Genomic DNA, 25,020 nt, shown 5'->3' on the forward strand with positions numbered 1-25,020 from the left:
TGGCCTTGCGTTCCCCTGCCCCATGCATTCCCGTTCCCCCCCTCTCTACAGGGTCTGATGGCCTTGTCTTCGGCACACCCAGCTTCACACTCACTCTCAAGTATCCAAGCCATCTGCCCACATGGGCCCCTTCCTGCTCTCATGAGGGTGTTCCTCATTACAAAGACCCCTGCATGCTGATATGAAAGTCTTCAGATGCCCTGTCCCAGGCTCCTGGGCATGGCCGGGCCCCTGCATGCAGGGGCGCAAAGGAGACAGCTTTGCAGGTATTAGCCTACGTGCTACTAGCCAATGTCTCCCTTGGGCTGGGAATGGGCTCCGCTGGCCTCTTTGCTCAGTCTTACGGGGCTAGTAAAGGAGAAGCAGTCTAGCACAGCTGGAGAGCCCCGGGAGGCCCTCGGACTCCCCTTTGCCAGCAGCCGGTCAGCGAAGAAGGGCAGCCTGAGCCCTGTGCAGTGCGGCAGGTACCCTGCCAGAGCAGACATCCCAGGGCTCCCTGGAATCACTCGTGTGGTTACCTGAGCGCCACAAATTCGTGTCCGGTTTTATCCTCTACGTCAGAGCGATCCCCTGAAAGCAAAGCCAGAGGGGTCTTGTCAGACAGGGCTTTGAAGCTGTGCTCTGGCTCCGCTCCAGCGCCAGGCAAAAACCTGAAGCTCCACTGCTCCGCACTCCAGCTCCGGGCTCTGCTCCAAAGCCCTGTCAGGGGCGCAGGGTGGCACAGTGCCAGCTCCCCTTGGGCCCCCATGCCAGAGCACAGCACCCTCCCTTCTGTGATACCGAGAGACCATACACCCCTCCCCCGTCGCTGAGAAACCTCGCCCCCCTCCTCCCCCATTGCGAGAGACCATGGCTCCTCCATCACAGAGAAACAACAGCCACAGGGCCCCCAACCCCCCATCACCAAGAGACCATGCCCCCCCACCGAGAGACCACTGAGAGCACAGGCCCCCTGTCACTGAGAGACCACTGACAGACCCCGGGTCCCCTCCCCCATGCAGTACCCCCAGACTAAATTGCCCCTGCTCCAGCCCCAGTCCCCAAGCTGTTCCCACCTGCTCCGGAGGGGGCAGCCATCCTGGGGGGAGTGGCCATGCAGCTACGCTAGGCCAGGGCAGCGCTCTCCATGCCTGGGGGGTAACCCCCCTGTCTGTGGGACCCTGGCCCCCAGCCAGCTCTCAGTGCAAGGTGGAGCCATCTCAGGGCCTCACCCTCCAGCTCTGCCCAGCAACACCCTGACACGCGTCAGCTGCTGGACAGATACAAAGGGACCTTCCCTAGCATGTGCAAGGAAATGCTGTTGTCAGCCAACCAGCAAAGACAGCAATTGCCAGAGGAGGACAGATGGGGCTAGCGCAGTCTCTGACCATGGGACACACTAGCTCCTGCAGTGGGCAATTATGGGATCACCAGCACTTGAGGGACTTTCCTTCCAACCACGGTCATTCCCCAAGGTAGGCAAGCCTATGTCCCCTCTCATGTAGTATTAAGATTAGCCCTGTAGCTGCAGCTGTTCTCTCTCCATATAAACATTCATCCTTTGGGGAATCCTCCTAAGCCCCTGGCCTCAATGAGATCTAGTGGCGGTGAGTTCCATCAGCCAGTGGTGCCAGGGCCGGTGCTACCATTTAGGCAAACTAGGCGGTTGCCTAGGGCGCCAAGGTTTGTGGGCGCCAAAAAGCGATGCCCCCAATTTTTTTTTTACAGCATTCCTAACCCCCCCCCCCCCCCCCCGAGTGCGCAGTCACCGCTCCACTTCTCCCGCCTCCCAGGCTTGCGGCGCCAACCAGCTGTTTGGTGCCGCAAGCCTGGGAGGGGAGGAGAATTAGAGAGGGGGCGGGGTGCTCGGGGAGGAGGCGGAGCAGAGGTGAGCTGGGGTGGGGAGCTGCCGCACGGCTTCCCGGGCCGGGGGGTGGGGAGCTGCCGCAGGGGTGCATCAGGGCAGGGAGGTGGAGCTGCTGCAGGGATCCCCACCCCAGCTCACCTCTGCTACACCCCCTCCCCGAGCACGCCATCACTGCTCCATTTCTCCCGCCTCCCAGGCTTGCAGCGCCAATCAGCTGTTTGGCACCGCAAGCCTGGGAGGGGAGGAGAATTAGAGCGGGGGCGGCGTGTCCAGGGAGGAGGCGGAGCAGAGGTGCACAGCTCCCCAGGGGGAGGGGAGCTGCCACGAGGGGGACGATTCGGGGGGGGGCAGGGAGCTGCTGCAGGGCTGGGGGGTGGGGCGCAAGGTGGAAGTTTCGCCTAGGGCGCGAAACCCTCCTTGCACCGGCCCTGAGTGGTGCCCCCAGATCAACATGTTACTCAGCCACGCACTGCTGCTCAGCTTGCTGCTCAGCCTCTCGGCCAACTGGCCACCCTGGGCCAGGTGCTCCCGAAAGCTCTGGCCCATGTAGTAGTCGATGTCGGTGCCTCGGAGAAGCTCCTCGAAGGATTTGACAGTGTCCCTGAGGTGCTGGGTGAGCAGGCGGCACACGCTGCGCCCTTCCCGCATCTTCTGGCGCAGGTGAGAGAGCTCCCGTGCTTGGGCCTGGATCAGCGAGTCATATTTCCTGCCAGGGCAGAGGGCAGGAGGGTTAGCCAGCCAGAGGGGGGACTTAGCTGGGCAGAGAGAGGGGCGGCACCCCGGCTTGGCTGCTCTCAGACCGTCCCTCCCCAGGACAAGCGAGCTGCCAGAAGAGACGCCAGCCTCACCGCCAGACAGCTGGAGCCTCCACAGCCTCTGGCCTGTGCAGCGAAGGCACTCAAAGCGAGGCTGAGCCCAGTCCCTTGGCCTCCTGCTGGCAAAGGGCCAAGCCCTGAGGTCCCCAACCCTGAGACACAGGCGCAGGAGGACGGGGGGAGGTTCTGAAGGATCCCTCAGCAGCTGCTGGAGGGCACTCGCTCCGGGCACAGGGGCCTGCATGGCTGTGGAGAGCAGAGCCCATTGCCCGGAGATGCTCTCACCGCCCCAATGGTTCTAGCTATGCCAAGACCGTGCTGGGTTGTGCCTCCGCTTTCTGGGCCTTTCACCCGCTGCCTGCTGGAGGGGAGGATGCCAGAGTTAACTGGCACCTGCCCTGGGTGCATGGCCCACATGGCCAGAGACTCAGCTGCTGTAACTCAGCATCACTGCCTGGAAGCCACAGCCCACTCCCTCCAGCTGTGGGTCTGGCCCAGCAGGCCTGTCCCCCTCCACCTGCTCTGGAGCCTATCTGCTCCCTACCCTGGCCAGACGGCAGAGCGCAGTTCCTCAGGCAGCACCCCTCCTGCTCGGGGCCCGGGCAGCTGGGCCTCCAGCAGGGACACCCTGTGGACGAGCCACTCGAGGTCTCTGCTGGCCTGGAGCGCAGGGGGGCAGAAGGCCCCAACGCCATCAGACTGCCAGCCCTCATCCTCGTCGGTGGCGCTGGGCACCAGCTTGTGGAGCCGCTCGGCGCCCGAAGCGTAGTCACTGGTGCTGGAGAAGGAGCGGGTGCGGCGCTGTAGCCTCTGGAGTGCCTTGTTTGAGTTCTGCAGCTGCACCTGGAGCTCCCGCACATGCTGTTGCAGAATGGCAACGTCTTCCGACTGGCCCCAACACAGGCCCCCCCGTGGACCCGGTTGGCTCAGCTCCTCCATCAGGCCGGCCTTGCTGAACACATCTGGCTCCTCGCACTCTGGGGAGGGAAAGGAAGGCCTGAGGTCTCGGGGTGCCCAGCCCCTGCTGCTGGGGGTCTAAGCCCCATGGGGAGATGGGCTGGAGGGATTTGGGGGAGCAGCTTTGGCCGTAGGGCTCTCAGTCAGCTCCTATAAGAACAGGAGAACCACACACAGGCCTCTGGCGGGGGTACTGCCTGGCACCGGGGAGCCCCAGGCAGGGCTGGGTAGCATCACTGCCACTGCAGAGTGCCAGGGAGAAACCCAGAGAGATTTTCTGTGGGTCCCACAAAATGAGCAGCTCGTTTTAAAGCAAACTGCCAGTAACCAAGTGGTGAGAGTGCCCGTGCCGGTGGGCTGCTGGGCACGGGACGGCACCGGAGGCAGAGCTCCAGGGGCTGGGCCCAAAGGCTGCCATCTCCCCCCAGCCCTGCCCCCTCCCCACTTGCTTCTTACCAGGGCTGGGGGTCTCCTCCCGGTCGGCCTCATTTTCACTCCTCCCGCACGTCTCATAGCCCAGATCCTGGAGGTCCACCTGCACCTGCTTGTTGTCCTGCTGCACCAAGGGCTCGCCTGCTGGGGCAAAGAGCCAACATGGCAGCCTGGGCCTCTGGGGTGTGGGCTCCATGGGCCTGGGACCCCACAGGGGCTCTGCTGTCTGCTGGGAACATGCTGCCTCCTACCTGGGGCAGGGGCTGTGTCTGTTCGGTATTTGGGCAGCACCTGGCGCAGTGGGGCTCCAGCCCAGGGACAGATACCTATAGTGGAGTCCCACAGACCAAGGGCCCCACTTGTTCTCCCTTGGCCCCAGACAGGCGGCTGCAGCTCTGCACAGAACGGCTCCATTCCAGACTGTGTCTGTGATTCTGGATTCTCTCACCCGCCTGGCCTCAGCCCAGCTCCCTGGGATGCGGGAAGGACAGGACCCCGGCTGTCTCCATTTCCCGGTGCAGAGGGAGAGGGAACCCCAGTGCAGCTCTCTCCCCACCCCCCGCCAGCACCAGGCACGAGGCCGACTCACTGAGCAGGGTCCTGTACTGCTCCAGCTGCTCCGCCTGAGCCCGCACTGTGGCCTCTGACACGGCCAGCTTGTCCTGCAGCTCTTGGTTGCGCTGCCGGCACTGAACCAGCTGCCCTGACGGCCCTACCGCCGGCTCCACCAACTGCTGCCAGCTGCCCGCAGGGCTGCCCTTCATCTGCTGGGAAGGAAGGAAGCAAGCAAGCAGTGACACAGCCGCTAGCCAGCCCCCTCAGCTGATGCAGCTGGAACAATGAGTGTGTGAGTCACCTAACTAACCTCTGGCCTTTCCCTCCATTGCCTGCCTGCCCCACCCGCTCCCTCAGGCTGCAATGGGGTGGGGGGCAGCCCCAAACACAGTACAGGCACCTAGGCCCATTGCCTCCCCTCACCCGCCCGGGAGGGTGGCTCTTTGCCAGCCACAGGACACCGGCACCAACAGCAAGGGGGAGAAATGTCAGGGGCAGGGTGAGAGCTTGGGGTCCAGAGCCAAAGCTGGGGGCAGAGTCACTGACAATGAGGCAGAGGAACAGCATGCACAGACAGACAGACAGGGGACAGGGCACAGAGGTGGCAGACAAACCCACGGACAGGGGATAGGGCACAGAGACGGCAGACAGACACACAGACATGGAAGGGGCACAGTAGGAGCAGACGGACAGACAGACGGGACAGGGAAGGGCACAAAGGTGGCCCACGGGGGCAGCCCCTCCTGAAAAACCAGTTGCCTTGGCAGATGCAGATGGGGAGCAGGCTCAGTGGCAGGTCTGAGCTCTGTGAGCCAGGGGGAGTGAAGACAGCTCTGTTGCATCATTCTGATCACTGGGAAGGAGCCCGGGCTGCCCCAGGTGCCCGTATTGCCCTCCCTTTCCCCCAGCTTGGCTGGCCAGGGAAAGGGATGTCAGGTTCCCATCTACTGCAATGGCTTCTAGTTCAGGGGCACCCGGGGCTGGCTCCATCCCTCTCCTGGCATGGGAAACCAAGAGGCAACCAGAGAAGGCTGCCCCCTGCTGGCCAGAGCGGGCTCCTTGCTGAGGGCTGAACCTCTTCCACTCCCGGCCCCCTAAGCCAAGGGAGTTACCTGGCTCATGCCCCTGGGGGCTTGGGCTGGTCCCAACTCCACCGCCTGGGACCCAGGGCAGGGCCTCTTTGCTGGATCCTCCTGGAGCTGCCCCTCCAGGGCCGGGCGCTTCGAAGGTGCCACCCCCATCTCTGCCCGGAGCCGGTTGATCTCCGTGGCCATGCCGGTGACGAGCTGGGACGGGAACTTGCTCTCGCCCTCCGGGCAGTTCAGCACTAGCTGCTCCTTGAGGAGGGTGACGACTGTCTCCGAGCTCTGCGGCTTCCTGCTCTGGGTGCGCAGGGCCCCCCTGGCCTCCGCCTCATCCTCGCAACCCTCTGACAAAGGGGATCCCCCCAGCCGCTCCTTCAGCTCGGCGGTCTCCAGGCACAGGCTCAGCAGGGCTTTCCTGCAGGGGACATGGGGGCTGCCGTCAGCGTGGGGAGCCTGAAACAACCCAACCCCAGAGCAGCTCTCCACCTCTACTCCCCATCCCCAGAGCCCAGAGAGGGCTGGAGAGTTCCTCTTGCCCTGTTCTCCCAGGCCATCGATCGCCCTCCCTGCTGCCTTGGGAGGGGCCCTGGGCAGCTGCATGCCAGGCCAAGCAGCTGGCAGGACTCCTGGCAATTTCCAATGCCCCTGCAATGATCATTGCCTGGCCTGGCGCCCCTCTCTCTTTAGGGTGACCAGATGTCCTGATTTTACATAAGAACATAAGAAAGGCCGTACCGGGTCAGACCAAAGGTCCATCTAGCCCAGTATCCTGTCTACCGACAGTGGCCAATGCCAGGTGCCCCAGAGGGAGTGAACCTAACAGGCAATGATCAAGTGATCTCTCTCCTGCCATCCATCTCCATCCTCTGACAGACAGAGGCTAGGGATACCATTCCTTACCCGTCCTGGCTAATAGCCATTTATGGACTTCACCACCATGAATTTATCCAGTTCTCTTTTAAACTCTGTTATATTCCTAGCCTTCACAACCTTCTCAGGTAAGGAGTTCCACAAGTTGACTGTGCGCTGCGTGAAGAAGAACTTCCTTTTATTTGTTTTAAACCTGCTGCCTATTAATTTCATTTGATGACCCCTAGTTCTTGTATTATGGGAATAAGTAAATAACTTTTCCTTATCCACTTTCTCCACATCACTCATGATTTTATATACCTCTATCATATCCCCCCTTAGTCTCCTCTTTTCCAAGCTGAAGAGTCCTAGCCTCTTTAATCTCTCCTCATATTGGACCCATTCCAAACCCTTAATCATTTTAGTTGTCCTTTTCTGAACCTTTTCTAGTACCAGTTTATCTTTTTTGAGATGAGGAGACCACATCTGTACGCAGTATTCGAGATGAGGGCGTACCATTGATTTATATAAGGGCAATAATATATTCTCAGTCTTATTCTCTATCCCCTTTTTAATGATTCCTAACATCCTGTTTGCTTTTTTGACCGCCTCTGCACACTGCGTGGACGTTTTCAGAGAACTATCAACGATGACTCCAAGATCTTTTTCCTGACTTGTTGTAGCTAAATTAGCCCCCATCATATTGTATGTATAGTTGGGGTTATTTTTTCCAATGTGCATTTTTGGGTCTTTTTCTTATATAGGCTCCTATTACCCCCCACCCCCTGTCCCGATTTTTCACATTTGCTGTCTGGTCACCCTATCTCTCTTCACGTCTCTAGTTGGCTCCCCCATCTCCATCACACACAAACCATGGTCCTCCCTTTCGCAGCCTCTCCCCAGCCACCCCATCATCCCAGTCAGCAGCGAACAGTTGCCTCCCAACTCTGCTGTGCCTGGGACGCCAGCCGCCATCGTCCTGTGCTGCCCCTAGCCTGGGAGACGCTCCCCGCCCGACCATCTGCAAAATCCTCCCCAGCCGCTTTCGAACCCTGCCTTCAGGCTCCTCACTGCCATGACCCCTGCGAAGAGCCGACCAGCCAGGTCAGTGATGAGTGGAGCCCACTGCCCAGTTTTGTCTCTCTGGCTCCTGGTTCTCTCCAATCTGTGTCCAGCTCTTGTCTCCTGTCTGATACGTAGGTTGGCCACTCCTAAGGGCGGGCACTGATTCTGTCTGTGTCTGGACAGCGCCTAGTGCCACGGGGACCTGGGCCATCACTGAGCTCCCAGGTGCTAGCACAATACAGATAGTAACGTGGGGCACCACGTGGTGGCTGACAGGGAGCAGCTGGAATCCCTCCCCTGGATGCCCCTCAGGCACAGACTCTGGCCCCTCTGCACGCCACTGAGGGCCCCACTCTCCTCCAAGCAGCACAGCTGGCTCCTGGGTGCAAACCGGCCCCTCCCCCTGCCAGCCCACCCTCTGCCCCCACGTGCAATTTGCCACGGGGATGTGCTAGGCAGGAGAGTGAGGCTGCCATGCAGAGGGGTGGCAGCAGCATGGAACCATTTCCCTTCCCCACTGGCAGCCCGGGGTGGAGCACAACCAGGCCGGTGCCCTCTGAGAACTTCTACAGGATCAGGAGGCTGTAATGCAACCTATGGCCTAGGCCCGCAGGCACCGGAAGAGAGATGCATTGTGCAGACATCCACATTGCCCTCTTCTCTACAGCCACAGCCCACTGCCCTGGGCCTTAGCCCATATTGTCCTGCCCACACCCTGTGTCTCCCCTGTCCCCAGGCCCTCCCATTTAATTGTGATTCATCCCCACCTCTCTCCCCAGCTAGCCAGGGCTCTATAGCTGTCAGCTGGACACTGCCAGACCAGACCCCAGGAGTTCTGTGACCCAGGACGCCCTCTGCCAGGGCCCTGGGGGGGGGGGGGGGGTTGTGACCCAGGACACCCTCTGCCAGGCCCCCAGGGAGGTGGGGGTTGTGACCCTTGGGGGTTCCGTGACCCAAGACACCCCCTGCCAGGCCCTTGGGGGTTGTGACCCAGGATGCCCTCTGCCAGGCCCCCAGGGGTTCTGTGATCCAGGCCACGCCATGTTTGGAAAAGTTTAGCCCATAGCTAAGTCGGGGGAGGGGGAGGTTTCGCTGACATAGGGGATGTCTACACTGCAGTCAGACACCCATGGCTGGCCCATGCCCGCTGACTCAGGCTAAGGGGCAATTTAAATGCGGTGTAGACGCTCAGGCTGCAGCCCAAGCTCCTAGACCATCCCACCTCGCTGGGTCCTAGAGCCCAGGCCCCAGCTCAAGCCTGAATGTCTATACTGCAATTAAACAGCCCCTTCGCCCCAGCCCCTTCACCTGCATCAGCTGGCACGGGCCAGCCTGGAGTGTCTAATTGCAGTGTAGACATCCCCTAGTTAAAGCAGTGAAACCCCTCTAACATGGATGCAGTTATTCAAGGATAAGGGGCTGTTTAGCTTATTTCACTGTGTAAGCACGGGATAACTGAGCTCACGCTGGACAAGAAGAGGGAATTACAGTGAAAGTATAGCTGCCCTAACACTATCTCAGTGTGAACTACTGAAGGTTATTGGATTTGCTTAGCAGCCAGGAGGGGTGGTGTGACATTATTAATATGAACTGGAACCGTACAGTTCATTGTTGAAACCAAGGTCTTGTAGTCAGTGGTGAGCTGGAGCCGGTTCTCACCGGTTCGCGGGAACTGGTTGTTAAATTTAGAAGCCCGTTTAGAACCGGGACAACCGGTTCTAAAAGGGCTTTTAAATTTAAACAAAATCTCTGGCAGCTCCCTGCCCTGCTCCCGGCCCCAGCTCACCTAGCTCCACCTCCTCCCCCTCCCCTGCTTCCCGCGAATAAGCAGGACTTCCTGCAGATGAGCTGGGGCAGGGGCGGGGTGCAAGGAGGACTCCAGGCACCGCGCGGCCCGACCCGGCTCTGAGCCAGCCCCAGGCCCAGGCCCAGGCCCAGCCCCAGCCGCGCGGCGCTGCCTGACCACGGGCCCTGGCCCCAACTCCGGCCGCGCGGCTCCGGCCCGGGGTAAGAGGCCGGGGCCGGGGGGATTGGATAAGGCGGGGACAGGGAGCGGGGGGGTGGGGAGGGTTGGATGGGGCAGAGGTTCTTGGGGGGCGGTCAGGGGATGGGGAAGGGGGGGGTTGGGTAGGCGCCGTGTGGGAGTTCCGGGAGTCTGTCAGGGTGGTGGTGGATGGGGTCGGGGCAGTCAGGGGACAGGGCAAGTTGGGCAGGGGGTGGGGTCCTAGGGGGCAGTTATGGTTGGGGGTCTCAGAAAGGAGTGGTCAGGGGACAAGGAGCGGGGGGGGGGTTATGGGTTGCGGTTTCTGAGGGGGGCAGTCGGGGGCAGGACATGGGTGGGGGTTGTACTCACCAGGCGGTTCCCTACCGGGTCTTCGGTGGCAGGTCCTTCAGCCACTGGAGCCGTGCCACCGAAGACCCAGTAGGGAACCGGTTCCTAAGATTTTGGCAGCTCATCACTGCTTGTAGTGGCACCAAATCTTGTAGAAAAGGGATCAAATAAGGTGTCTAAGACAAGGTTATGGTTGGCTGGTTATAATTATGGTATCTATATGTAGGTATCATTTTTGTATTTAAAGTTATAAGTATTGGCTCTATACTGTCTGTATTTCAAATTTGTGCTATGCTTCTGGGTGACACCCCAGACAAGTTGGTGTCAGCTCTGCCTAGCCTGCTTGATGGCCCATTAAGGACCATCAGCTATACAATCGACCCCTTGAGAGAAGGCAGATACACCTTGTGACTCAGCAAGGTATGCAGGAACATGCCTATGGACAAAACTCTAAGGTGGTTTTTTTTCTTGCCATGTGCCCGAATGCTTGTCTTTGGAACAAAGAAAGAGAGGCCACATGACAAGAGACTATAAAAGACTGCTGCAGCTCCTCCATCTTGTCTTCAGTCCTGCTTCAGACCTCTGGAGGGACTTTGCTACAAGCTGAAGCTTTGAACAAAGGACTGAATGACCCATCCCAGCTGTGGATGTACTCCAGAGACTTGATTTGAACCTTGATTCCATCACTGCTACAAGCCTGAACCAAGAACTTTGCCATTACTGTATGTAATTGATTCCATTTAACCAATTCTAGCTCTCAACTATATCTTTTTCCTTTTATGAATAAACCTGTAGATTTAAGATTCTAAAGGATTGGCAACAGCTTGATTTGTGGGTAAGATCTGATTTGTATATTGACCTGGGTCTGGGGCTTGGTCCTTTGGGATCGGGAGAACCTTTTTTCTTTTATTAGGGCATTGGTTTTCATAACCATTTGTCCCCATAACGAGTGGCACTGGTGGTGATACTGGGAAACTGGAGTGTCTAAAGGAATTGCTTGTGTGACTCGTGGTTAGCCAGTGGGGTAAAACCAAAGTCCTCTCTGTCTGGCTGGTTTGGTTTGCCTTAAGAGTGGAAAAACCCCAGCCTTAGGCTGTAACTGCCCCGCTTTAAGCAATTTGTCCTGAATTGGCATTCTCAGTTGGGTCCCACCGGAACCAGCATTGTTACAGGTGGGAAGCCTAAAGAAAAGGCTCCTAAGGGGTGTATTGGAAACTGCTTTGTGTGGAACTGGATTAGGAGTTGGAATACTGGATGCTACTAACATAGAGGTATTGGCAAACAAACTGAGTTATGTTACAGCTGAAATACAAGAATCTGGAAAACCCATCAGTGCATCCTTATCAAAATGAGGAATGGGGCAACACTTATTTTCTAAAGTAGGCCAGTATGGCAACAGCAAGGTGAACAGGATTTATTACTTTTAGCAGGGGCTATGGGAACTGTGATAAATGAAGGTGGGGGGAAGGGTAGGTCCTTTTTATGGACACTCAGCCAGCCAGTAGCTATAAAATCCCTCTCAGTAGCTGTTCTCTAATTGCTCTACCTGTAAAGGGTTAAAAAGTCTCACTGCTATGCATAGGTAAAAGGAAGTGAGTGGGTACCTGGCCAAAAGAGCCAATGGGAAGGCTAGAACTTTTTAAAATTGAAACAAGACTCCCCTTTTGTCTGGCTGCTGTTGTTCTCGGGGAAAGGCAGACAGGGAGCAGTTATGCTGTGAGAAACTTGGGCCAGGTATGAAAAATCATCAGTATCATACCTAGAAACTATTCATCTAAAACCCCAGATATGTAAGTAGATCAGGAAATGTCTAGGAAGATGTGATTAGGTTTATCCCTTTTATTTCTTTATGGCTTGTGGATTCCTCTGTGCTAACCCCAGGTGCTTTTGTTTTGCTTGTAACCTTTAAGCTGGACCTCAAGAAGCTATCTTGATGCTTAATCCTTGTAATTGTTTTTTTTTAAACCTAGCAAAAAGCCTAAGTTGCAGATGTATTTTCTTTCTTTTTGTTTTTAATAAAATTTACCTTTTTTAAGAACAGGATTGGATTGTGTCCCTAAGAGGTTTGTGCATATGTTGTTTAATTAGCTGGTGGCAACAGCTGATTTCCTTTGTTTTCTTTCTCAGCTCTTCCCCAGAGGGTGTGTGTGTGTGTGTGAGAGAGAGAGAAAGGGCTTGAAAGTACCCCACAGAAAGGAATTCCCAAGTGTGCCTTCCTGGGTTCTCAAAGGGGTTTTGCCCCTGGGTGGTGGCAGCATCTACCAATCCAAGGTCAGAGAAAAGCTGTAACCTTGGGAGTTTAATACAAGCCTGGAGTGGACAGTATTAATTTTTAGAGTCCTTGCGGGCCCCCACCTTCTGCACTCGAAGTGCTAGATTGGGGAATCAGCCTTGACAGGAACAATTCAAGAAATGTGTGTGACAATGCGGTTCTGGCAGGATCCAACTGAGAGTGCCAATTCAGGACAAATTGCTAAAACAGGGCAGTTACAGCCCAAGGCTGGGGTTTCTCCACCTCTAAGGCAAATCAAACCAGCCAGACTAAGAGGACTTTGGTTTCACCCCACTGGCTAACCACAAGTCACACAAACAATTTCCTTAGACACTCCAGTTTTCCAGTATCACCACCGGTGCCACTCGTTATGGGGACAAATGGTTATAATATCCCAATATACACAAAAAAAGTTCTCTCGATCCCAAAGGACCAAGCCCCAGACCCAGATCAATATACAACTCAGATCTTTCCCACAAATCACGCTGTTGCCAATCCCTTAGGCTTGGTCTACACTACCCCCCCTAATTCGAACTAAGGTACGCAACTTCAGCTACGTGAATAACGTAGCTGAAGTTCGAAGTACCTTAGTTCGAATTAGTTCAAACTTACCTTGGTCCACACTCGGCAGGCAGGCTCCCCCGTCGACTCCGCGGTACTCCTCTCGGCGAGCTGGAGTACCGCAGTCGACGGCGAGCACTTCCGGGTTCGACTTATCGCGTCCAGACTAGACGCGATAAGTCGAACCCAGAAGTTCGATTTCCAGCCGTCGAACTTGCGGGTAAGTGTAGCCAAGGCCTTAGAATCTAAAATCTAAAGGTTTATTCATAAAAGGAAAAAGATAGAGATGTGAGTTAGAATTGGTTAAATGGAATCAATTACATACAGTAATGGCAAAGTTCTTGGTTCAGGCTTGTAGCAGTGATGGAATAAACTGCAGGTTCAAATCAAGTCTCTGGAGTACATCCCCAGCTGGGATGGGTCCTCAGTCCTTTGTTCAGAGCTTCAGTTTGTAGCAAAGTCCCTCCAGAGGTAAGAAGCAGGATTGAAGACAAAATGGAGATGAGGCATCAGCCTTATATAGTCTTTTCCAGGTGTAAGAACACCTCTTTGTTCTTACTGTGGAAAATTACAGCAAAATGGAGCCTGGAGTCACATAGGCCAGTCCCTGCATACTTTGCTGAGTCTGAAGGCATATTTGCCTTCTCTCAATGGGTCCATTGTATAGCTGATGGTCCTTAATGGGCCATCAAGCAGGCTAGGCAGAGCTAATCTCAGCTTGTCTGGGATGTCACCCAGAAGCATAGCATAAGTTTGCCATACAGACAGTATAGAGCCAATATTCATAACTTCAACTACAAAACTGATACACACATACAGACAGCATAATCATAACCAGTAAACCATAACCTTGTCTTAGACACCCCATTTGACCACCTTTATACAAGATTTGGGTGCCACTACAGGACCTTGGTTGCAACAATGATCTATATGGTCCCAGTTTATGTCAATAACGTCACAATGTGTCCTTAGCATTAGCCTGTAACAGGTCCAAGAAATAAGTCAGCAATTGGTCATCCAAATGATTCGGGAAGGTATGCAAGGAAATTTGCTTTTGGAAATAAAAAAAATTGTTTTTAGAAAAATGTTTCAGGATGGGAGAGACAATTAATGGCATGGTGCAAATTAGTAAACTTTACACTGAATAAAGACCAAATGGTTCTACGAGCATATGTAGTAAAAGAACACCCCTGTCTAACTATTGATATATATCCAGTGGTACCTCTGGGAATCCAGCTAACAAAAAAATTTGGTTATGTATTCCGCTGATGATCATTCCTGGGCATATAAAGAACATCAGCAATGGAAAACCATTGACATGTTTCAGCGTGTGGCCCATGAAAATTTGGGATGTGTGTGTGAGGATCAAAATTTACAAAAGAAGAGATAAATGTTTTTATGCTCAAACCTAAGGGACCCAAAGATGTATGTTAGATATATTCACTGAACAAAAGTCAGCTATTATATATATGCAGGAAGGGGATGTGTTTGTGTCAGGAATCACTGTCCAATGGTAGTAGTATATTATAAGGAATTGTTTTTTATGATTTATTTAGTTAATAGATGTTTTTGCAATATTACAAAAATTATAAGTTGCGATTTTTAATACTATGTTCCCTTATGGACTGTAAACTACTTAAAGTTTAAACCACAGTTGTATCACAATGCAACGCCTGTAACCTTGGGCATGAATAAGACCATGATAAGGAAATTGTTGGCCCATCCTATGTTATATTCATATTTACAATATGTTGCACAGACAGGAAAGCAAATACGTATTGACGTACCATATGATAATACAAAAATAATTTGTGCTGAAAACTATTGCAAATGCAGGAGATCACTCTTGGTGGGAAATGCTATTAGGGTGGTCGCCTTCTGCAACTGGTATGCTAAATATAGTGGTTCACCCCATTGTGGTGATCATTGGAATCCAATTGGCTCTAATAGTGAGCATAATAGCTTTGTCTTGCTGGATGAAGAGAACTGTTCAGAGAATACAGGAAGCTGGCATTCAAAGTCAAATAAGGCCCTTGTTAATTATACCCAGGAGGCAAGCTCAAGCTCAACAGGTCTGAGTATTGGACTCCTGTAATAGTAATGACGGCTTTGGTAAAAGTGTCATTAAGGAGAGGATTGTAAGGCCTGAGGCCTTTTTCTACAGTAAGCAGCAGCATTAGGAGAGCAGCAGCCATAAGCTAAGAAGCAGAGAGTCACATCCTCACATAAAGGGTTGTTAAGGAGGCTCCTGTCCTAATAGTACCAACCATCACCAGATAAAGAAACAGATCTTAAGAAAACTTTGTTTGATGCATTCTGTCTGTCAAGGAATCACTTATCAACAGCCGTGATTGTGACATCTCTATTTCTTTATTGTTTGCCTTTACAGTCCCCACTTCTCTACTGTTTATCTGTAGGGTCTCTGTCTGGTTCTTTGATTGTTTCTGTCTGTTGCATAACTAATTTTGCAAGATTTAAATCAACTAAGGTGGTGGGGTCTGATTGGGTAAAGAACTGTTTTGTAATGGGCTCGGATGGGTGAAAAACACTGTTTTGTAGGACTTTAGTTTAAAATGATTGGTTAAGGAAGAGCTAAGCAGGACTCAAATGTAACTATATAAACTGGGGTCCAAACAGAAGTTCTCTGGAACCTAACCCCAGGACACAGCCCAAGATCAGAGCTGCCAGACTCCACATTCTACCAATAATACCATGCAGAAGCTGGAGTCCCCGGATGACCTGATCCTGACTGGCCACCAGGAAAAGTGTGTCTGCCTTATTAGGAGTGGTGAGCATGTATGCTTAGCGTGTGCAGTCTGTTTTGGTGACTGTTAATAAATAGAAGTTAAGGCTATTACTGTGTAAGGCTTTTTCACTGGCAAAAGGCCCCACAAACCCACAGAAGATTATGCCCTGAGCCCTAGGAACTGGTTATGGGCAGGTGCCTTTCGACCGGAGCCGTAGGAACTGAGTACGGGTGGGGGTGCCTAAATTAACCGGGTTATGCCTTGAGCCCACAGAAGGGTAACAGTGAAGTGCCCTAAAGAGTCTGTGCTCCCTCCTTGCCCTGCAGCCTGATACCCTCACACGATCTCATGTCCCCAGGCTCTCATGCCCGAATTGCATCGGCCTGTCCTACCTGATGGGAGAGAGAGACGAGAAGCCGGCTTCCTCCATCAGAGTCTTCAGTTCCCACAGTTCCCCTTCCACCTTCGCCTTCTGCTCCAGGAGCTGCTGGTTCTTGGCTCTGATGTGGAATAGCTCTGCCTGCAGGCTGCTGTTCCTCTCCAGGTGATCCAGGGTGAGGAGATCAGGCTGTGCTGCCTTAGCCACCAGGCTGTTCACAGGGAGCCCTTGACTGGTCTGGAGGGGAAGCGTGGTGCCATAGGAGAGGTTATTGCGAAGGGCTAATGTGCAATGGTCACTGAGCTGCCTGGGGCAGGGCTGGAGGGTGCCCAGGGAGGCCTTTAAAGTACCAACCCTGCAAGCTGCACCCAAAGGCCTTTGGTTCCTGCTGGATTTCTTCACCAGGCACCAGGCCCCAGTTCTCAGCTGGTCAAAGCAGCCAACCTGACTCCCAGCTGTTTAGCAATGAGCAAATCTCAGGTCAGCTGCACAGCTCCAAGGCAATCTGCCCTGGGTCCTTCCAGGAGCTCCCCTGGCCACCCCACTCTGGCCGAACTCCGGCAGCACCTCAACATAGCGGTGCATCTCGTGGACTCACTTGCTGGCTCGTGGCGCCGGGCGGCGCCTCCCCCTCGATGCTGTCAGGGCTGCCGTCCTCAGCGTCCTCCCGTCCAGGCTGACCTAGCAGAGACACCAGGCCATGAAGCACTCAGAGCAAGAACAACCCAGGCTCTTCCAGCCTCATCAGAGTTCCCACTGGCCCAGCCACTCTGCAGGGACCCAGTGTGGGGAATGCCGCCAAGACCCCACAGTGGCTAGAAACAAAGGACTGAGCCAGGCCAGCTGCTCCCACCCTGGGGCATGGCCCCACTCCCTCCCTGTGCCAGGCACCCCCATAGGGCTCTGAAGGCCAGTCCCTGTCCCTGTGAGACAGTGTCCCACTGGGAAAGCCCTCACAGCTGGGGCTGCACACGCTGCAGGGAAGTCTACCTGCACTCCCCGAACAGCCTCTGGGCCTGGAGCAGCAGTAAGTGAGGCTGACCCAGCCCTGCCCAGGAAAATACCCACCCCAGCAATCCGTGCCCCATGATGCCCTCTGACACAGCCAGTGACCGGCAAGCTAGGCCCAGTTCCCGGCTTCCCAGAGACTCAGAGCCATGGGCCTTTCTGCAGAAGATGCCCTGTGCACATTCCTGCCCTTTCCCAGCAAGCAAAAGCTGCATGCACCGCAATTCCCCCCCCCACACAATGCCATGCATGAGGCCCATTCCCGCCCAGCTCCCTGCAGTTCCCCCCATGCCTGGATGGCCTCTCCTTGCTGCAGGAAGCCTGAGAGGGAAGGCACGCAGCTCCCAAGCTGGGTTCCCTGTAAGCTGCATGGTCACGACACCACACAGCAGCCTATTTTGCGCCATGCAGGCACTCAGTGAACCCACCCGGGGACCCACTGTGGCTGGGGGAGGGGCACCCTTCCCCTGGTCCCAACCTAGCCCGACCCCCAACCTGCCATGGCCGGGGCGGCCCCCCAGCCCCAACTATGCCACAGCCTGGACCTGCCGCAGCTGGTGCCCTCCTACCCTGGCCCGAACACGGATGGGGTGGCACGGCGCGGATCCAGCCGCAGCCAGGGCGGCGTGTTGCAGCCCGGATCCAACTGCGGCTGGGGCTGCGCAGTGCGAACCTAGGCAGCCGTGCCCAGATCCAGCCGCGACAGCCCAGCCTGGACCTGTCGCAGGGCACCCCTCCCTGAATGTAGCCCTGGCTGGACCTGCGGGAGTTGGGGGGGGGGGGGGGAGTGCCTATTCTGCAACCCCAGTCCCGAAGCTACCACAGCAGGGAGAGGTGCCTCTCCCCCTGCCAGCCCAGGTGCTGTTGCAGGGAGTCCTCTCTCCCAGCTGTAGCCCCAGAGCACCCTCCCGCACCTCAAACTCCTCATCCCTGCCCCACCCCAGAGCTGGCACCCCCAGCCGGAGCCTTCACCCCCTGCACCCCAACCCTCTGCCCCAGCCCTCACCCCAGCTGGAGTCCTCACACCCCTGCACCCAACCCTCTGCCCCAGCCCTGAGCCCCTCCCACACTCTGAACCCCTCGGCCTCACCCCCACCACATTCATTCTGTTATGTGCACCGATATGAAGGTGAGGTGTCACACATCACCTCCATATTGGTGCACATAACAAAATTCATTCCGCACATGGGTGGGAAAAATTAGAGGGAACACTGCTCCCAAGGCCCGGGGGGGGGGGGGAGGGGGCTTGACAGGCAAGGACTCCAGTGTAGCACGTGCTGCGGACCCAGGGACACTGCACAACCTAGTTACTGTGCAACAACAAGTAGAATAAATCTGCAGACACCACCGATCAGCCAAAAGGAGTCTGGTCCAAAAGGGAGAGGGAAAGTGATGAATAGGGGACCCAATGGAACCCCAACCAAATGACCTTTGCAATAACCCTCTGGGTCAGGACTGGAACTGTCAGGTGCTACTGCAGTACTGATGGATTAGAATAATTGTGTTACAAGCTCTCTGCTCCCTGATGCCCTCACCCCTGACAGCTCACCGCACAGCCAAGGGCTTCTCTCAGCCTCTGAGCACTCTTCTGCCCAACAGGGCCAAGCCTCACAACCACCAAGGCGCCACCAGACTCTGCTCTGCCTGTCAATTGTGGTTCCTGACACCGGCTGCCTAGAGCTTGGCAAGACCCATCAGGACAGGAAGGGAAAAGCCAGGAACTAACGGGTCACCGGCTGATCCCAGGGCTGCAAAGAGCCCAGCAATAGGCCATTGCTGGGAGTGAACATCTTAGGGAGTGAAGTGGGCTGTAGTCCACGAAAGCTTATGCTCTAATAAATTTGTTAGTCTCTGCCCTGGTCTACACTACGGGTTTAGGTCGACTTTAGCAGCGTTAAATCGAATTAAGCCTGGACACGTCCACACGACGAAGCCCTTTCTTTCGACTTAAAGGTCCTTTAAACCGGTTTCTTTACACCACCTCCGACGAGGGGATTAGCGATAAAACCGACCTTTGCGGGTCGGAATTGGGGTAGTGTGGACGGAATTCGACGTTATTGGCCTCCGGGAGCTATCCCACAGTGCTTCATTGTGACCGCTCTGGACAGCACTCTCAACTCAGATGCACTGACCAGGTAGACAGGAAAAGACCCGCGAATGTTTGAATTTCATTTCCTGTTTGCTCAGCGTGGAGAGCACAGGTGACCACGCAGAGCTCATCAGCACAGGTAACCGTGATGGAGTCCCAGGATCGCAAAAGAGCTCCAGCATGGACCGAACGGGAGGTACGGGATCTGCTCGCCATATGGGGAGATGAAGCAGTGATAGCTGAACTCCGTAGCAGTAAAAGAAATGGAAAAGTATTAGAAAAGATCTCCAAGGCCATGAAGGACCGAGGCCATAACAGGGACACACAGCAGTGCCGCGTGAAAATTAAGGAGCTACGGCAAGCTTACCACAAAGCCAGAGAAGCAAACGGAAGGTCCGGGGCAGAGCCGCAAACTTGCCGCTACTACGCGGAGCTGCATGCGATCCTAGGGGGTGCAGCCACCACTACCCCAACCGTGTGCTATGACTCTCTCACTGGAGAAACACACAGGGAAGACGGTTCGGGGAACGAGGAAGATGAGGATGGAGGTACTGTAGGTAGCTCACAGCAGCAAGGAAGCGGAGAAACCGGTTTCTCCAACAGCCAGGATATGTTTGTGACCCTGGACCTGGAACCAGTAACCCCCGAACTCACCCAAGACCCTCAGGGCACACAGGAGACCTCTGGTGAGTGTACCTTTGTAAATATTTGTAAACATTACACATGGTTTAAAAGCAAGCGTGTTTAATGATTAATTTGCCCTGGCAATCGCGGCCAGTACATCTACTGGAAAAGTCTGTTAACGTGTATGGGGATGGAGCAGAAATCCTCCAGGGACATCTCCAGAAAGCTCTCTTTTATGTACTTCCAAAGCGTTTGCAAAAGGTTTCTGGGGAGGGCTGCCTTATCCCGTCCGCCATGGTAGGACACTTTACCACGCCAGGCCAGTAGCACGTAGTCTGGAATCATCGCATAACAAAGCATGGCATCGTATGGTCCCGGTGTTTGCTGGCATGCAGACAATATCCATTCCTTATCTCTCTTTGTTATCCTCAGGAGAGTGATATCATTCACGGTCACCTGGTTGAAATGGGGTGATTTTATTAAGGGGACATTCAGAGGCGCCCGTTCCTGCTCTTCTGAACAGAAATGTTCCCCGCTGTTAACCACGCGGTGGAGGGGAGGGGTGAAGTGATCATCCCAGAGAATCGTGTGTGTGTGGGGGGGGGGGGGGGTTTACTTGTGTTTGTGCCGCATGTTAACCGGGAAACCGCAGCCCCTCCTTTTACATTGAAAACCCATTTTAAATGGACAACCCAATTCATCCTTGATATGGGAAATGCACTGCTGTTTGCAACCTTTCCCGCATGTTAAGAAGGTTAAAAAAGCCAAAACACTGTGGCCTACCATGGCTGCCTGCAAGCCGAAATATGCGACCTTGTAATGAAAGAGTGTACCCATTGTTCTCTAAAATGTGTCTTTTTAACCACCTCTCCCTTCTCCTCCACCAGCTGCAAATGTTTCTCTTTCGCAGAGGCTAGTGAACATTAGAAAAAGAAAACGTAGGACGAGGGACGATATGTTCACGGAGCTGCAGATGTCCTCCCACGCTGATAGAGCACAGCAGAATGCGTGGAGGCAGTCAATGTCGGAGATGAGAAAAGCACAATATGAACAAGAGGAGCGGTGGCGGGCTGAATGGCGGGATGAAAAGAGCAAGTGGCGGGCTGAAGACGATAGGTGGCGTCAGCTTGCAGACAGACGGCAAGAGTCAATGCTCCGTCTGCTGGAGCATCAAACTGATATGCTCGAGCGTATGGTTGAGCTGCAGGAAAGGCAGCAGGAGCAGAGACCGCCGCTACAGCCCCTGTGTAACCAACAGCCCTCCTCCCCAAGTTCCATAGCCTCCTCACCAAGACGCCCAAGAACACGGTGGGGGGGCCTCCGTCCACCCAGTCACTCCACCCCAGATGATCGCCCAAGCATCAGAAGGCTGGCCTTCAATAAGAGTTAAAGTTTTAAAATGCAGTGTGTCCTTTTCCATCCCTCCTCCCCCACCCATCCCAGGCTACCTTGGCAATTATCCCCCTACTTCTGTGAGGAACTAATAAAGAATGCATGAATGTGAAAAAACAATGACTTTATTGCCTCTGCAAGCGGGAGGGGAGGGTGGGGTGGGGTGGTTGGTTTACAGGGAAGTAGAGTGAACCGGGTCGGGGGGGGGGGGTTTGGAGGGTTCATCAAGGAGAAACAAACAGAAGTTTCACACAGTAGCCTGGCCAGTCACAAAACTCGTTTTCAAAGCTTCTCTGATGCGCACCGCGCCCTGCTGTGCTCCTCTAACCGCCCTGGTGTCTGGCTGCGCGTAATCAGCGGCCAGGCGAGTTGCCTCAACCTCCCACCCCGCCATAAAGGTCTCCCCCTTACTCTCACAGATATTGTGGAGCGCACAGCAAGCAGCAATAACAATGGGGATATTCTTTTCGCTGAGGTCTGAGCGAGTCAGTAAGCTGCGCCAGCGCGCTTTTAAACGTCCAAATGCACATTCCACCACCATTCGGCACTTGCTCAGCCTGTAGTTGAACAGGTCCTGACTCCTGTCCAGGCTGCCTGTGTACGGCTTCATGAGCCATGGATTAAGGGGTAGGCTGGGTCCCCAAGGATCACGATAGGCATTTCAACATCCCCAACGGTTACTTTCTGGTCTGGGAAGAAAGTCCCTTCCTCCAGCTTTCGAAACAGAGCAGAGTTCCTGAAGACGCGAGCATCATGTACCTTTCCCGGCCATCCCACGTTGATGTTGGTGAAACGTCCCTTGTGATCCACCAGGGCTTGCAGCAGCATTGAAAAGTACCCCTTGCGGTTTACGTAGTCGGTGGCTTGGTGCTCCGGTGACAAGATAGGGATATGGGTTCCGTCTATGGCCCCGCCACAGTTTGGGAATCCCATTTCAGCAAAACCATCCACTATTGACTGCACGTTGCCCAGAGTCACTACCCTTGATATCACCAGGTCTTTCATTGCCCTGGCAAATTGGATCACAGCAACCCCCACCGTAGATTTGCCCACTCCAAATTGATTCCTGACTGACCGGTAGCTGTCTGGCGTTGCAAGCTTCCACAGGGCTATCGCCACTCGCTTCTCAACTGTGAGGGCTGCTCTCATCTTGGTATCCTGGCGTTTCAGGGCAGGGGAAAGCAAGTCACAAAGTTCCATGAAAGTGACCTTACGCATGCGAAAGTTTCGCAGCCACTGGGAATCGTCCCATACCTGCAGCACGATGCGGTCCCACCAGTCTGTGCTTGTTTCCCGGGCCCAGAATCGGCGTTCCACGGCATGAACCTGCCCCAGTGACACCATGATTTCCACATTGCTGGGGCCTGTGCCTTGTGAGAGGTCTATGTCCATGTCAATTTCCTCATCACTCTCTTCGCCGCGCTGCAATCGCCTCCTCGGCTGGTCCGGGTTTCACCTTGGCATGTCCTGGCTCTGCATATACTCCAGGACAATGCGCGTGGTGTTCATAGTGCTCATAATTGCCGCGGTGATCTGAGCGGGCTCCATGATCCCAGTGCTAGCTATGGCGCCTGGTCAGAAAAAAGGCGCGAAAGTAGTATCTGATGGACCAGGAGAAGGAGGGAGGGCGGGAGGGAGGGAGGGCCGAGTGACGACATGGCGTACAGGTCCAGGAACAGGGAATTAAAATCAAGAAAGGTGGCTGTGCATCAGGGAGAAACACAAACAACTGTCACACAGAATGGTCCCCCCAAAGATTAAACTGAAAACCCTGGGCTTAGCAGGCCGTTGATTTCACGGAGGAAGGGGAAGCAAATGAATACAGAACAAATCTATTTTTTACATCTTAAGCTGGCAGCCGACGGTGCAGCATGAGTGATAGCCTCTCCAGTATGATGATGACGGATACCAATCATAATATACCATCGTCTGCAAGGGGCTGCTGCTGTGTAGCAATGCAGCCCCACGTCTGCCAGCCCCACGTCCGCCAGCACCCAGCATCGCCCTCGGCCTCTTCTGGGTGCTTAGCAGACAATACTGGGCAATTGGCAGAAAATAGTATACTACGACTGGTAGCCATCATCATCGAAACAGTAGCATGTCTGCCCAGGTGGCCATGATTGACAGCCACTCCAGTACGACGACGATGGGTACCAGTCATAATATACCATCGCCTACCAAAGGGCAAGGGGCTGGTGCAATGCAGCCCTACGGCTGCCAGCCCCACGGCTATCACTCATGCTACACCGTCTACCGCCAAAAGGCAGTTAGCAGCTGCTGCTGTGTAGCAATGCAGTCCCACGTCTGCCGGCACCCAGAGGACATATGACGGTGAGCTCAGCTGAGCTGAGCGGGCTCCATGCTTGCCGTGGTATGTTGTCTGCACAAGTAACCCAGGTAAAAAGGCGCGAATCTATTGTCTGCCGTTGCTGTGACGAGGGGCCTGACGACATGTACCCAGAACCGCCCGCGACACTGTTTTGCATCATCCGGGCATTGGGATCTCAACCCAGAATTCAAAGAAAAGGCGCAAAAGTAGTATCTGACGGACTAGGGGAAGGAGGGAGGGCGGGCCGAGTGACGACATGGCGTACAGGTACAGGGAATTAAAATCAAGAACAGTGGCTGTGCATCAGGGAGAAACACAAACAACTGTCACACAGAATGGTCCCCCCAAAGATTAAACTGAAAACCCTGGGTTTAGCAGGCCGTTGATTTGACGGAGGGAGGGGGAAGCAAATGAATACAGAGCAAATCTATTTTTTACATCTTAAGACGACGGTGCAGCGTGACTGATAGCCCTCGGCATCTTTCTGGGTGCTTGGCAGCAAATACTGGGCGCTTGGCAGTTAGTGTATGACGATGGTCTTCAGGCCTATTGCACGATCGGCTGCTCGGGGAAGACTCTGCTAATGTGCGATGACCCAACTTGTAATAGGACGGTTAACAGTCGTAATACACCATCTACTGCCAAAAGGCAAGCCCCACAGCTGCCAGCACCCAGATCGCCGATGAAGGCTACCAGTCTACTGCACCGTCTACCGTCAAAAGGCAGTTAGCAGCTGCTGCTGTGTAGCAATGCAGTCCCACGTCTGCCAGCACCCAGAGGACATATGGTGACGGTGAGCTCAGCTGAGCTGAGCGGGCTCCATGCTTGCCGTAGTATGTTGTCTGCACAGGTAACCCAGGTAAAAAGGCGCGAATCTATTGTCTGCCGTTGCTGTGACGGGGGGGGGGGGGGGGGGAGGGGCCTGACGACATGTACCCAGAACCGCCCGTGACACTGTTTTGCATCATCCGGGCATTGGGATCTCAACCCAGAATTCCAAGGGGCGGCGGAGACTGCGGGAACTGTGGGATAGTTGTGGGATAGCTACCCATAGTGCAATGCTCCGCAAGTCGACGCTAGCCTCGTACTGTGGACGCGGTCCACCGACTAGAGCACCTAGAGCATTTTATGTGGGGACACACACAATCGGCTGTATACAACCGGTTTCAATAAAACCGGCTTCTATAAATTCGAACTAATTTCGTAGTGTAGGTGCCACAAGTACTCCTGTTCTTCTTTTTGCGGATACAGACTAACACGGCTGCTACTCTGAAACCCATCTTAGGGAGGTTTGGAGTCAGCCGCAGGAAATAGCAGCGCTGGGCCTGAGCCTCAACCGGTGCAAATCAGCACGACTCCACTGCCTTTGATCAACACCGACTCCCACATGCCATGGACCTGGCTCCACCTGCTCCAATATCAGCAGCAAGAGGGAGGTTACAGGGCAGAGTGAACCTCACAGGAAGCCATCCTCAAACACCGGCCATGGCTGTCTAGTGACCCCAGCAGATACCCAACCACCTAAGCATCAGTGCTGCATACTGTCAATCGCTCCCAGGCCGGATCGCCCATGTTTAGCGCCAACAGCCCTGAGGGCAGAGCACTGGAGGGGAGTGCTATCCTGGCCATGCGGCGGCAGGGCTCTCCTCCCTCCACAGGCTGGCAGGGCAAAGTGCTGGCAGC

General features: G+C 54.7%; 1 protein-coding gene across 34 annotated transcripts in view; it reads right to left on the minus strand.

Annotated features, from left to right (window-relative positions):
- LOC101942176 (myomegalin) overlaps positions 1-25,020 on the minus strand; it is a 168,356-nt gene that overhangs the window by 38,477 nt on the left and 104,859 nt on the right. For 30 of the 34 annotated variants that reach the window (XM_065554716.1, XM_024101123.3, XM_065554722.1 and 27 more), the window contains 8 exons: positions 16,494-16,576; positions 15,909-16,132; positions 5,718-6,105; positions 4,640-4,817; positions 4,075-4,191; positions 3,206-3,638; positions 2,317-2,552; positions 519-570 (listed from right to left, as the gene is read on the minus strand). In XM_065554716.1, coding sequence (XP_065410788.1) covers positions 519-570; positions 2,317-2,552; positions 3,206-3,638; positions 4,075-4,191; positions 4,640-4,817; positions 5,718-6,105; positions 15,909-16,132; positions 16,494-16,576 — 1,711 coding nt within the window. Of the gene's footprint in view, positions 1-518; positions 571-2,316; positions 2,553-3,205; positions 3,639-4,074; positions 4,192-4,639; positions 4,818-5,717; positions 6,106-15,908; positions 16,133-16,493; positions 16,577-19,719; positions 20,073-25,020 lie in introns of those variants that run through there. The other 4 variants (XM_065554719.1, XM_008163136.4, XM_065554734.1 and 1 more) reach the window with 2 other exon arrangements.

The sequence above is a fragment of the Chrysemys picta genome, chromosome 8, assembly GCF_011386835.1.
Source record: "Chrysemys picta bellii isolate R12L10 chromosome 8, ASM1138683v2, whole genome shotgun sequence".
In the NCBI taxonomy this organism is placed as follows: Eukaryota; Metazoa; Chordata; order Testudines; family Emydidae; genus Chrysemys; species Chrysemys picta.